The 14,435-nt window shown below is 38.6% G+C and overlaps 1 protein-coding gene across 2 annotated transcripts in view; it reads right to left on the bottom strand.

Annotated features, from left to right (window-relative positions):
• Positions 1 to 14,435, bottom strand: part of abtb3b (ankyrin repeat and BTB domain containing 3b) — an 89,216-nt gene that overhangs the window by 16,806 nt on the left and 57,975 nt on the right. For both annotated transcript variants that reach the window (XM_084734598.1, XM_084734599.1), the window contains exon 3: positions 6,055 to 6,259. In XM_084734598.1, the coding sequence (XP_084590724.1) occupies positions 6,055 to 6,259 (205 nt within the window). The remainder of the gene's footprint in view (positions 1 to 6,054; positions 6,260 to 14,435) is intronic.

The following is a 14,435-nucleotide window of genomic DNA, read 5'->3' as shown; positions in this document are numbered from 1 at the left end:
CTTGCAAGGAAAATCCACCTAATACAGAATTTGCATATGTTATTTTGGAGATCTGGCCCAGTATAGCGGATGTTTGAGAACAGGATGAACTCCGTCTAGAAGATGAAATCAAAGAGCCAAAACTAGCATGTCGCAGAGAGACACTTTGATGTGAGAAAATCAAAACTCAGCAAGATCATAGCATAGATTGTAGACCATAGATCACAGCAGTAAAAAACAAATTCAACAAATTCTCTTTTATACAGTCTGAGTCAAGTATGAAAACTTGTATCCACTAACTCTTCACTACTATTCTGCTCTAATGTACACTCTTAGAAGATGCTAAAGATGCTAACTAGAGACATAATGGATTATTCAGCTTGTCCCCATAGGAGAACCTATCATATAGTGGTTCCACCAAGAACCCTCTCTGGGTGGTCTACCCAGAAACCTTTTCACCTTCCAAGGGTTGTATCTAGAATCCAACCAGGGGGTTCTACTGAGAAGCTTTTTATATTCCATGGGTTTTATCTAGAAAACACATGGGTTCTACTGAGAACGCTTTTATATTAATATATACAATATAAAAGGGTTCTACTGAGAACCCTTTTATATTATGCTACAAACAGTGTTTTTAGTAGAACGCACACAGTTCTTCATGGAACCCTTTTCATCCAAAGAACCACTGATAAAGCCTTTCTTCAAAAAGAAACAAATATATCTGGGTAGAACCCTGGCCCTTCAGGAGGAACCCTTTCAGAACCCTCATTTCTAGGAGTGTAGAGACCTAAAGCTTGACAGAGTGATGTTTATTACTGTGATGATGCTGTTGAGGCTCAGCTGGTGACACTGAAGAAGCTCATATCTACAAACCACACACACTGTATTGCAACATATGGTAATGCATTGCAATAGTTTCTCTATGCCTTAAAATGCATTGTGATGCTAAAACAGTCATAGGGCATTACATGCATCATCATAACATTTTACAGCGAGAGCACTGAAATTGCTCTGCTTCTAATCTATTTTGCATGACATCATAAGGTCTTGTGAAGATAATGGTGCCCCATGTAAACATAATGGATGGAGACTGCACGCAGTATTTATGACAGCGCACTATCCGCTGAAAGTAAACAAAGGGTTTGTTGGTATTTTTCAAACCTAGTGTACTGTAGTGCTTACACAGAGGCAGGATACCATAATACAGTTGACCCTGACACCAGAGCTAGGAGTGAACAGCTTGAGAGAGAAATGTAGAAATGTGGCAGCACAGAGAAAACAGACCAACAGTCTCATTGAGCGAAAAATCTCTATGTGAGAACTCTGGCTTTGCATGACCCACGGTCCCGACGTTCTTGGATGTAAATATGCAAGAATACAAAAGCCACGATGAGTATGAATTCATTAAATAAGTTGTTTTCCTGCCTTCCCGTTTGCCCCTTTCCTCCACCCATCCTGCATCAGTGTTTACTGCAGCCACATGGAATTCATGTGCATTAAATTACATATGCATGATGTCACATTTTGACCTTCGTTACTGTGCTGACAGCATGTTGTGGATATAAATACACACTTTATCTACTTAAACAAGACAATGAGCTGCTATAAATACACACAAAACAGATGCCTTGATATGGCTTCAGGTGTACACAATACAAAGGCTGTTATTGACTATTTTTGACTATAATGCATTACACATGTAAATATAAATATAGATATATTAAAAAAAACAAGACATGGGCTTTAAAGGGACAGTTCAATCCCAAATCGAAAATACAGATTTTTCTTCTGGACTGTAGTGTCTCTTGTCTCCGAGCTGCAGAATTTTGGAACATAGTGGCCATACTGTACAATGACTGCCTTCTCTAAAATACAATGGAACTAAATGGCACTCAGCTTGATGATCAGCAGGGAAAGATCTCAAATCATGACCCAGTTATTCAAGATAATCCACAGACCTTGTTGTGAGCAGCTTCATGTAGGAACTACTTTATTTCTACCAAACGACACCCACAAACAGTAAGACAGAGGGAGGAAGAAGGAAGCGTGCATCTACTCATGGACGAGAGGCTTATGCTCATGACAGCAAAAGATCACACTTCATGACCTTCACAATTTTGCTAGGAGACCTCACTTTTTCATTGCCCTCTTCTGGGCCTCTGAGGGTCACAATTTCCTATATTTCTCTCTATTTATGAGAAACTTTGACACCTTTTTTTTCTTCTTGATATCACAATGTCTAGACCTCATCTACTGTTTTCAAGTGGACAGCAATGCAGGTGCACACACCACAGAAAAGAGCTGCTTGTGTGCTGCTGTATCCAGTTCTCTTTAACACATTCATACTTGCATCTCGTCCTCCTCAGTGAGTCAGAGACAGAGTAAAACAGAGAAATACTGAGAGAAATACTCAGGAAAATTTGCCTTCTGTCAAATTTTAAAGGAAAGGGGCACATCTTTTCTATGGTAAGAGCAAACTAACTGACATACTAAATATTCATTTTCTGTGCATTGTAATCAATTTGAAACTGGACCAGGTAAGGCTAAATGCTATGGTCCCATTGTATTTGCCAGCTAGTAAATGTCCGTTATAGGTCATCTGCAGGCATCAATTTGCAAAAAATGTGATGTGTACCTCTCCCCCTTTCTTGTCATATCTTCAGCTGTCCTACAAATTAAAAAAAGGCATATAAAAATGAAATTATATAAAAAGAAACCACCAGAATGCAGGAAACTAAAATTGCTTAAAATAAAAAAAGTGTATGAAACTCAAAACTTTCTGGAGGAGGACTCCTAGACCCTGCTTTGGTTTCAAAGTCCACTCTACATTTATGGTCTGAAGGTTGGCAAGTATACGGAAGATGTAAATATCAATGGTGTCCACCTCAGCTGATTTGCAACGTTAGCACCACTCAGCTAGTTGCTGACGGTCTGTGTGATGAAACGGTTGGCAGGTGTAGCTGAGAAATATAAAAATAGTTCCTACATAAAACTGCTCTGTGTATTATTTGTATAATTTAACTAAATCATGATTTGTTGAAAAAGACACTGCTCTAGAGTTTTGTATTTTTTATTGGTGCTTTGAGCACGTTATATGTATTTGAGAGAAGGCAGATATGTCAACAGCCAATATCGCCAAAACTCTGCAACTCACACCATCTAGATGGAAAAATAGCACTACAGGTAAGAGGAAAAATATTCATTCTTGATTTTGGGTGTATAAGTGTATAACAGCTCAGTTATTTATTTTTCATTATTTTTATTGTATATCTTGTTCATCTCGTTAATCATATAAAACCACAATTAGATAATAGCATTAACAATCTGTTTGATTTCACTGGGAAAAAATCATCTTTGAAACAGTTTGTTTAAATGCTACTGAAGAAATAAGCTGGTCATGTGTTTTGTATGCGCTGTCACTGTGTCTATTCTGTGTGATCTTGATGAAACTTGGTTCAGTCCTCCGGGATTTACTGTTCAATACATCACTTTACAAAGGATGTCTTACTGCCTGGACTGTCCTTGACACATGCCCGGCCCACATCTGTCACTCACTGTTAATTAGTCACTCATCAATGCTGTTCTGAGTTGACGTGAGGATCTTTTAATAATAGTTTGATCTTCTCAGAAGTGCAAACCCCTTTGTTTCACTCACTTCAAAGGAGCCTGACCTGCAGCCACGTGACGTTATTGGTTTTACAGACTTCATTAAGACAGCGCACAACACCTAATCAAAAGGCAAGGAACGTATAATGGCAATACATTCCTCCAAGGCCGAAGCCCAGCAGAGACACCAGTTCACAAGAAGTTCAAGGTCTTTCTGTTTCCATGCAGAGCTCTTTCAAGAACTGCAATGATTTGGGCTCTGGCAATGTGCTTAAGTATGTGTAAAACTAACATATATGAATGTGATTTTTATTCCGAATGGTGATTAGAGGTAAAGCAGGCGTAAGCTGGACTCCTGGGACATACATGAACCGATAACTTGCTCCACTGCAAGCGATAAAGCCTGGAGCCCCTGAGGAGGACTGGTCAGGCTCAACTGTCAGCTCTGCTTCCCACCTCTGCCGCGAGCTGACAGGGAATTCCACCAAACCATAGGAAATACTGAACAGGTCGAGGTGTAAATGCTACAGTGGAATATGTTGGGTGAAAAAATAAAAAGAAATAGCTCATAAATTCAGCAGAAAAAGGGTTTCATGAGTAGAAACTGGGCAGATTGTATTCAAGACTGTTCTGTGCTGTCCTGACTTGTGGGAAAACTAAAAAGTGTCCAAAAACTACAGGATGAAGGATCAAGGGAATTAACACCATGGAAACATTGCCTAATCCTTATGTCATTCACGCATAAGTCACCAACACAGTCCTACAGCTGCCGGCTGATAATGCCCCACTATGTCAGTGGTGGTAATTCTACATACTGACTGAGCATGAGTCCATGCACGCCTGCTTCCTGCCCCTGCTCAGGTCACCCAGAGGGCTCACTCAAGTAGCCAGTAAGTTGACAATTCACTTATACAAAACTGTGCTTTCCTTCCAGAGGAAAACATCTGGTGTGCCATTTCAGGGGTGAGCACAGAGAGCCAGAAATATAATAAAAGTCTGCTGAGGTGTACAGTTACTGCACAATGATCTCTGCAGTTCTCTACATAAAGAACATTACCACCGGGTAGTGTCTGTAAAGTTATAAGCTGAGGTGGAAAGGAGGGCAAAAGCAGGGGTGTAAATAGTGGATAACGAAAGGGAGTTTCCACATTTTATTATGGTGGTATGGTATTCTTTTATTATTATCCCAGTGAACATTAAATGTGCAATATTTTTAATGTCCCACAGTATAAAATGGGGTGAAGGGGTATGATGAACTAATCAATACCAGACTATTCTATTGCTGTGTCTTGCTCTGGTTTTAAAAACCTTACTGTACTTACTATAACAACACAAAACATTTCTCATGGTTCAAATATGAGCAAGTGTGAATAAGTGTGAATAAATATCTTCATATTTCAACTAACAACTTTCTTTCTCCACAAAATGCAAATAAAAAAAGTAACAACTGTAATGTAAATTGTGATAGTGTGTTGTGATTAGCTCTTCATTAGGTGATCCTGTTACATCTCCTCTCTAGCTAGTATGCTTCTTGTAAACTGTGCCACAAACCTTTCCCATTCTAAACAAGCCTTCTCACAAAATAGTCATTATGTGCACATTAGTTGTATAGCTGCTTTATAGCTTCAGTGGTTATTTTTATTTTTTAAAAAAAAAAGAAAATATCACTCCATCCTGACAGTATGAGACATATGAAAAAAATGGATTCTTTTGGCTCCTCCTCATATTAATTTGCAAATTCCAATGCATGTGAATGAAAACAACCAATCAGAGCCAGGAGCTGTCTCTAGGTAGCTGCAGGTAGCTCAGATGGAGTTTTCAACCTAAAACACTGGTATTTGACAACCTGGGCATGAAATTCAACAATCAACTATCTTTCTACAGATTTGCTTACCAAAGTCACTTTGTGTACAAATGTCTACACATTCTGTTTGTGAAAATTAGACAACTGCTGCAACCTATTTATTGCTTTCAGCCCTACTTTCACAGCGTCCCGAGAGTGTGAAGGCTCTTGTCTTTCTTTCTTTTTTTGCGAACAAGAACTTACCAACAATGTATTAGACTCAACACATTTCCACTTCCTTATCCTGTCTATGACTCTCATCTCCAAGCTGTTCCTAATGAAGTAGTAAATATTTTAAAAAGGACCACAAATATCCAGTTTCACTGTCAAAAAGGCTCAGCATAAGTTCCTCAAACAGCTGGACACTGTAGACTTTAGAAAAAGTAAAAGTATGAAAAGTAGTACATTTATTGGGGACTATTTTCAGTTGTGGATTAATACATATTTGGTCCTGGTTTGTCATAAAGAAGGAACCTGTCATTCAGGTTTTTGGACAGATGCACTGTTCGTTTTGGTCTTTTCATTTGACTGGTTGACAATAAACTGCAGTACAACTTCTGTTAATTTCCAGTTTGTCTTTCATTGCTCTGTATATGTGGATGTATATGTACATGTTTGCTTCTTACCTCTCTGTTTGTAGTGTGACCTTTGATGGCTCTACGTTGGGGTTCTCCCACTCCATCTGAGGGCAGTGCATGAAGTAACACAGCGTGTAGATCGCCTCAGGCTCCCAATGAATTATGCTGCTTTTCTGGTGGATCGGCGTCCCATTGTTGTGGTTCTTCATATACAGTGGCTGTAGGTAGTGCATGGCCCTGGACACCAGGTCACCTACACACACACACACACACACATGACAGGGGGGAAACATAAAAGGATCATGAGTAGAGAAAAAGGAATTTATATGCAGGCACAAGGGTGAAAAGACAGGAATATTTTGAGCACACGGCCTTTAAAAAGACGTCTGGGAATCATCCTCATTCCTTCCAGCCCCCTTAGAGCTCACTCTGTCAGGGGAAATCGAGAGTTTGCACCACACCACAGTCTGGAAAAAGACAGGGTTCATCCCGGTCCTTTCTGTGCGGCTCACAGAGGGAGAGCAGAGGATGCTCAGGACTGCACTGTGTGAAGGATGAATATTTATGGATAAACATTAGCTACTCCAAGCTATTTCCCCTGCATAATTTGTCAGTACTTTAAGGTCATCCAGTTGGGTTTAAAAAAATCAAAGCAGGAGAGGACTCTGCTAATAAAAATTTGAATATTCTCTAGGCGGGTTTGGAAGAAAGTAAACAGTTCTTGGAAAAGCATGTTCAGCCCCATTTTTTATACTTAAGGGACAAGACAGATAGCCTTTTAGTGCAGCAAAATTTGTTCCTAAAAAAAAAAATCTAGAGATGAGTTTGAAATTTCTTTCACAGCCAACCTGATGGTCCAGACTACCATCCACTTGAAGACACTGTGACTGTGGCACCTCAGTTATTGAGTGGTAGAGTGTGCTTACTGGAAAAACAGCCCTGTATTATTACAGCACGGACTCAAATCCCATTTCAGTGAATGCTGTCAGATTTCTGTCGCTTCTCCTTCCTGTCTAGACCCACTGCACTATGAGAAAATGTAATGAAATTCTGAAGCGGGGTCAGTGTGAGAAAACACACTCAGTGTCATATTGTTCCGGTCAATTTGATACTATTCAAGGCAAAAAAGTAATAGAGCACGATGCCACTTGGTTCCCTGGTCTAAATGAGCTATACTGTATGTGTGTCTATACAATACAGAGCAGGGAACAAACAGTCATTCCCCTGGACAAAAGGGTTTGTTTAGCATCAAAATTGAGCTATTTGGTGCTTGCCAAAATTCCATTTAGCCTGAACAATGTGAGAGGCGAGTGTGAAAAGGGATGCCTGAATGAGGGGGGAGCATTCATGCAATAAAACAGTCAATCTCTCAGCTGTCCTTTGGGAACAGTGGGGACTGCGCTGGTAGGGAAATGTGCTGGACAACGTCTCTGACGCAATAAGGAGGACATATTATGACAGGAGAGCCATGCAAACTTAAAGGGATGGTTTTGATTATTTGATTTTGAGTTGTATGAGGTACTTATTAATGGTCTGTGTATTACCTAGATGCTAGTCGTCCTGCCCCCAGTTAAGAGAAGTAGAGAGGGGTGCCAGCATGGAGGCAATTCACCATATTCATATTGCAGCCATTTTTCTCTGACATCACGCTCAGGGCGGGAAAGTAAAATGTTGCTATCTAAAGTATGCTGTTGTACTGCTCTGTTTTAGGTTGTAAGTCATATGAATGTACAAAATCTGACAATTTTTTATCATATCCCCAACTCCTGATTAATCAGCAACTGAAAAGACAATGAGTAGTGAAAACCTAGAGGGAGATCAGGCCAGGTTAATAGCCCATTAGCTACCATTAGACAACAGCTGATGCTGGCGTTAACTGTTCAGCTAACATTGCGCTACTGTTTGCATAGGCATAATCAATAATTTTGCAGGTTTTTTTTTTTATTTTGCTTGACTATTGCTGCCTCAATCTGTTATTTTGTTTCTGTTATTCTGTGACTATCTATTTAAAACACCCAGATCACACAATAACACAGACTAACTATTTACAGGCAGAAGCAGACCAGCAACCCGTGTTCTGCAAGGTAAAATTACATGTTTTGCTGATGGAGCTCTGTTGATTTGGAGAGAGAAGTATTAGCTTATATAACAGCGGGTTCCTGCCAGAAAAGGCTGTCTGACAGTAAAGTAAAGCAGTGAAAATATTCAAAATATAGCATACACTTAAAGTGAAACTGATGTTTTGGGGTGAACCTTTTTATAAAATCTGTTTTGCTGCTGAACATGTCCACAGCAGTAGCTTCTGTGCAGGTGATCCTTGACCAATAATTACTGCAGGTGATATGCTGTGCTTCATACAACCCCACTTCAAATAATCTGGGCTATCCCTTTAAAATCAAGACCCTGCAGTTTCCGTCTGTCGCTATCTGTTACTCCTACCGCGTCTTTCTCTTAATTGTACCAACGGGGATACAGATAAGCTTGTAACAGTGCCCAGTTAAGCTTGGTAAGGGGAGCTGAGGTGGTCAGCAACAGCCAGGTCTCATGTCTTATTTATGCTGGCCTGTGACATTTCCTATGGCAGCAGAGGAAGCTGGCAGGGCTGAGGAGGAAGATTATTTCTAACACTGAAAGAGTGCATCAGTAGTGAAGCAGCAGCAGCTTAACACATGGAGTGAGATTATTGCTGCTCCTTCAGCAGGTGTACAGAGAAATTACAGCTGCAGAAGGATTAACTCCTTGTTTTTCATTGGCAGTATAACAGCACTAGGGTCCAACCAATATTAGATTTTTGATGTTGATGCCGATAACGATATTAGTGAGTAAAAAATTCTGATGTCGATACACATCAGGACACTGAAACAGTAAACCTTCACTCATATTATAAGTAATTATAAATATTTATGAATGAACACAGATAAAGCATATATCTGTATATATTAATATATTATTATAATAACAGAATTAAGAAAAAAGAACATGCCTTCATACATGAAATGCTGTCTCCTGAGATAAAAAATTATTAACAATCTGCATTATCTTCTGTTGTTAGATATAGACTGATATAACTGTGATAAGTCAACATTGGGCTGATCATATTGGTCAACCAATGTATTGGTCTGCTCTAATCATAAATAACTATAAATAAAGTAACACAAATAACAAAAAAAACAAATATATTCAAGTTGACTAAAGAAAAGCAACCAAATGTACCTTAATCAGTGCCTATAAGACTAAGAAACAGTCATTCAAAAAAAGAAATGTGCCTTAAAAAAAGGTCTTCATATCATGTTGGGGAACATACATGCTCATACCGATATAGATCAATATAGTATAGTATATATAATGATATTCCACTATGGGGCAAATACAGATACCGATATATCTGTCTGGCTCTAACCAGCACAGAGCTGAAGAGTCTCTGTTTTTAGCAAAAAAGGGGAAGGAGGGAAAAGGGTACATAAGTTTAATAAGCTACAACATCAATAGCCTTTTTATTATAGGATTCAAGCCTTTAATCAATACCTCATCCTGGGTAATTAATTCTTTATGCTAACAAGAAGAGGACACGCACAGCAGATCCTGCTCTTCAGGTATCTCAGTGATTACCTTTTAGCACTGGAGCAATGCTCCCTCTGTGTTTTGACAGCTTAAAAGAAATCCCCTTAGATAACCAAAATCAGACAAATATGCCAGTTTCCAGAGTAAAATGGCACTGCTTTGATTTACAAGGGATTTTATGAGAGCTGGCACCTTTGAGGTCAGTTACGGGCAACGCAGCTCCCACATAACAACCAAACTGCTCATTACTTCAGAGAGTGTGAAGGCTGTTTAATGTTTAATGGTGAGAACGAAAGTATACTCTGTAAAAATTAACTCTCATTTCTGATGGAGCAGTTATATTCAAGTCTTTATGGGTAAATAAATATGCAGTAACTTTTGGGTATTGATGAATGCATCCAGGCTACACTATGCAGTTGCTGCCGTCATCAGACTTTCTGTGGTTCAATTATTTGCTGCTATGCAGGCATGATTACATTTAATGGTCGCCTGTGGCCATCCTGACTCAACAAGATGCTCAGCTATTCTTCCTGCTATTACTTTTGTCCATTTGAAAACAGCCACCAACTGCCACAGCATATCAGATAACACATAGGGCACAGACACCACCTTTATGGAGCGGTTCCACCTAAATCTAGTTAGGTTAATGTGAAAAGACTCACTAAGAATGAAAGAAAAATTAAAAAAAAAGAAAAAGAAAAGAAAGACAACAGCTTAACAAAAAACCCTGCTGAACTGCTCTCTTTGAATATAAATATTCCTTTATGTTGTACCAGGAGTGGAACTTGCACCAAGATCTTTCCTCATCATTACCCATCTCTACTTTAGTGGCAGAGTGACTTCACATTATAAGAAGTGAGGAGTCAATGTATGGACAGAAGGCTCTGTCCGTATCCGTATCTAACATTAAGCATAAATAAAAGCATTTGTAAAAGAGAAAAACTTGAATTCACAAGGTGCGCTAACCCTTGAAGCACTAGAATCATGAAACTATTCCATTTCATAAAAGTTTCTGCTTCTTTCATCAGATACATATCTTCACAGCAGATTAAAAAAAAAAAAGAAACACCTGCACACTCTTACTGCTGCCACAACAAGAAAATGATCTGCGAAAGGTATTACTGAGAGTACTGATGGCCATTAGAAGCATCTTCTGTTAGTTCTCAGCTGAAACATTTACAGGAAAACAGTCGTGACTTCATCACACAAGACCGGAGAATAAAGCGAAAGATGAAAAGCAGCAGATGACACAAAGAGTGAAAGATTTCTGTAACAATTTGTGAAACTCTAAAAGGCTTTTTTCCTCCTTTCCCTTCCTTGCGTCTTGAATTATGATGTTCTGGAGTGTTTTTTTTAATCAGCATTAATAGCTAATATTGTATGACAAAGAACCCACCAGGGAATGTTAGGCAAAATATGAATTATTAATAACAGCATTATTATTTTAGTGCCAAATATAGTTGCAGGTAATAAGATTTGCGAACAAGCTAAAAGGCCATAATGAATGTGACAAAGAAGTCTAAAATCCAGCTACAAGTCTCCATTAGTGGAATTAAAACCTTGTTTTAATAATATAAAATGTGATGCTTGAAATTACAGCACAAAATAATCAAAATCTGTGTGATTTGGTTAAAGAGGTAGTTCCCAGATACAGTATTTTGGGGGAATACAACTTTTTTTTCCCAGAATAAGAAACTTAAAAATGCTTTGACATCAATATTAGGCTATCTTGGCTCAACTGTTGGGTCTGTGGGCTCAAATAACGCAAACATGTTCCCATAAACATTGAGGAATTGAGTGAAATAGATTAAAGGAGTAGTTTGTAGGTTTGTTAAACCACTAGTTGTGAGAAGAGTCTTAGCTGAACAAGTTTTCATTTATTTGTTAGTTGGAGCTCCATCTTGCCATCAGGCCTGATGGACACTGACCTTTTCTCTTGTAACACTTGTCACGGGTGCACTGCTCCTAACTGTACTGTAGCTGCTATTAGGTGGCTCAGTCAGTGGTCCTATTGGGACACAGCCTCAGAGACAGATGGAGACCAGTTTGATGGCTGAGAATACAGTAGTGAGGTGATTTAATGTTACACTGGCTCGGACCAGGAAGACACAGCAGCTTCAGATGGGAACAGGAAGCATGAAGCAATTGAGAAATGAGTATATAACAAGTTAAATTGAAAGGTATCATCATCAGTTGTGTTGATAAGTACGCTTTTTTTTTTTGTTTTTGTTAAGTTAGAAGTTTTGTATTCTCATATATTGAAAAATGGGGTTATACTGTGTTGACAAAAAATAACATAACATTCAGTCTACTGCTGGTTCTTCTGATACTTTCAGAGTCATTACCGCTTCAAGCAAAAGCTTTTGTGACCATTGGACCCAGGCTACCTTTTTCCAGTCTTTATGCTAAGCTAAGCTAATTGTATACAGCCATGAGAGTGATATACATTTTTTTTAACCATGTAATTCTCAGCAAAACACCAAATAAGCCGAAAATGTCTATTCCTTTAAAGTAATAGAGTGAGATTTCAATGGTTTCAATGGTTTGAGGCCAGCAGACGTATCAGCCTGCAAGGAGATGTTACTGCCGTTTGACTATGTTTCACTTACTGGTTTTCCATCTGTATAAATTTACATATATTTATGTATTTATATATGTATTTTGTACGCTCCACCCATCAGCAACACTGTGTCTGACATATTTGAAGCAAGACTGAGTGATGATGACACACCAAGAGCTCTAATAATTGCAGTATTTGCAGGTCTGTCATTTCAAATATGCTAATTTGGCATTTTGGCGGAAAGGAAAATGAGAAAATACAAAGAGGTAAATCAGTGGCGAACCTCTAAAATTGAGTCTAAATGCCAGTGCAAAACACTGTCCCTGCATAGAATGAAAATTTCACTGAGCTGCAGCAGCAAATATTATTTTAATCCACAATATTCATTTAAAAAGAATCAAACTCTCATCTGTCTTTCTCTCTAACCTTCTCATCTTGTATTCTTTTTCTGTTTCCCATCTTGCTCTCTGTCAAATATACTATGTGACAACCTCATAGTGCAATCATTGCCCGCTATTCGCTTTTCTCAATTATTTATTTTTTTTCATGCTTGGGCTGTGTATCTTGTGTTTGCAAATCCTATAGTTATTTACAGAATTCCTCTCCACAGCTGATAACATTACCACTGGACTAAGCTCTGCTATTATCCATCAGCTGCTCTGTTGTCTCAGAGCGTGTTTGCACTGTCAACACAACAGAATGAGTCCTTGCTTGACCTCATCAATACAACATGGACAGCGGACTGGTGATTTGCCCCACCCCTCCCACCTCCATCCTGAGAAAACATACAGTGAGGAGAATTGGCTGACTGTTTGCTTTGATGATAAATGTTTACACTAGATATACAGAAAATGTTTTTGCAGCCTTGTCTTGACATTCCAGTGCCATGACAACAGAAAAAGACCCCATCCCCAGGATTCTGCTTGAGGATTTTTTTTTTTATATTGTCATGCACATTAGGAAATAATCTGCGCTTATGAGACTGAATTTGTTACTCTTCTGTCAGAGGACACTGCAGCTCTGAAATGAGCTGCAGAGTTGCACGCAACCGAGAAACACAACCGTTCATCACTTCCAATGAGCATCTTGATTCTGTGATTATATCTGATTACATCAAATGGGGAAACATGAAGTTGGGTTTTCAGTAGTTTGGTGTGCAACACAGCTTGCCAGTGCAGATTAGTTTAAGCTTTATGAAAGTTTGTCAGAAAGTTTCCCTCTAAACAATGAACTTTATCCAATTTTGGGTTATTACAACTTTTTTTGTGTTTGAGGGTAAAAAATAATCAGTATGTAATTTCTTGAATTATGCAGAAAACTTATTATTATTATTATTATTACTATATAAAACCACCCCCTAAAGCCTACGTAAATGACTTCTGTACTGTATAAACGTATTCAGAAAGCATTGTGATGCCCATTATTCTTTGAATAATGAGTAAATTGGGAGAGGAAAGACATTCAATTAACTTTTGGAGGGCTTGTCAAACTTATAAGCTAAAATCATTTTTTAATGAATGGCTGTAGTTCATTAGAGTTGCTCTCTTTGACAGTACGACTCCCACTGATTCACATTTATTTAAATTGGCACAAACATGCACACACACACACACACACACACACATCAGGATTATAGTACAGTGATTTACTGATAGTGCAGGACAATATTTGTGCCTTATTAAACATCACATTATCATAACAGCCAATAATGTCATACAACACAAATATGAAGGAGACTTCTTGTTGATCAGAGCTAAACACCTTCAGGCTTAACAAGACTGAGACTGGGTTGTCCAGACAAAAACTGATTTAATCTAAGATTAGTTCTCATCAGAGTTTTAGCTTTAAAATGAGTAAATCTAGATTCAAAATTAAGCAGAGCTCTGTTGCACAATACAGAACTAATCTCAGTAAATCCAAGTTTATTCACGCAAATTGAAATTAAATATAGAAATGCTTGCTTACCCAAATAAAAGTAAATTAATTTGAGTGCTGTTGGGAACTACTTAATATAAAAGAGTTGGGGGGAAATGTTAACTTTTGGCTGCTCTGTGTTCCTTAACAAAAGTAAAGGACAGATAACAGCGCCAGATTAAAAGTTAGTGGATCACCAAACTTATTCCACTTCATCCTGAGGGGGGCATGAATGTGTGTACCAAACTTAATGGCAATCTATCCAGTAGTTGACATTTCATTTAAAACCACACACATCATGTTAGCCCCTGCGCAGAAGTCAGGGGATCACTGAAGTCATTAGGATTCATCCTCTAGTAGTCTTGCATAGCCAGACCTCTTTCCACAGCACTCC

This window comes from Lutjanus erythropterus, chromosome 13, assembly GCF_056507025.1.
Source record: "Lutjanus erythropterus isolate fLutEry1 chromosome 13, fLutEry1.hap2, whole genome shotgun sequence".
In the NCBI taxonomy this organism is placed as follows: domain Eukaryota; kingdom Metazoa; phylum Chordata; class Actinopteri; order Lutjaniformes; family Lutjanidae; genus Lutjanus; species Lutjanus erythropterus.
The sequence above is the reverse complement of the archived record's forward strand: the minus strand, read 5'-3'. Positions and strand labels throughout refer to the sequence as shown.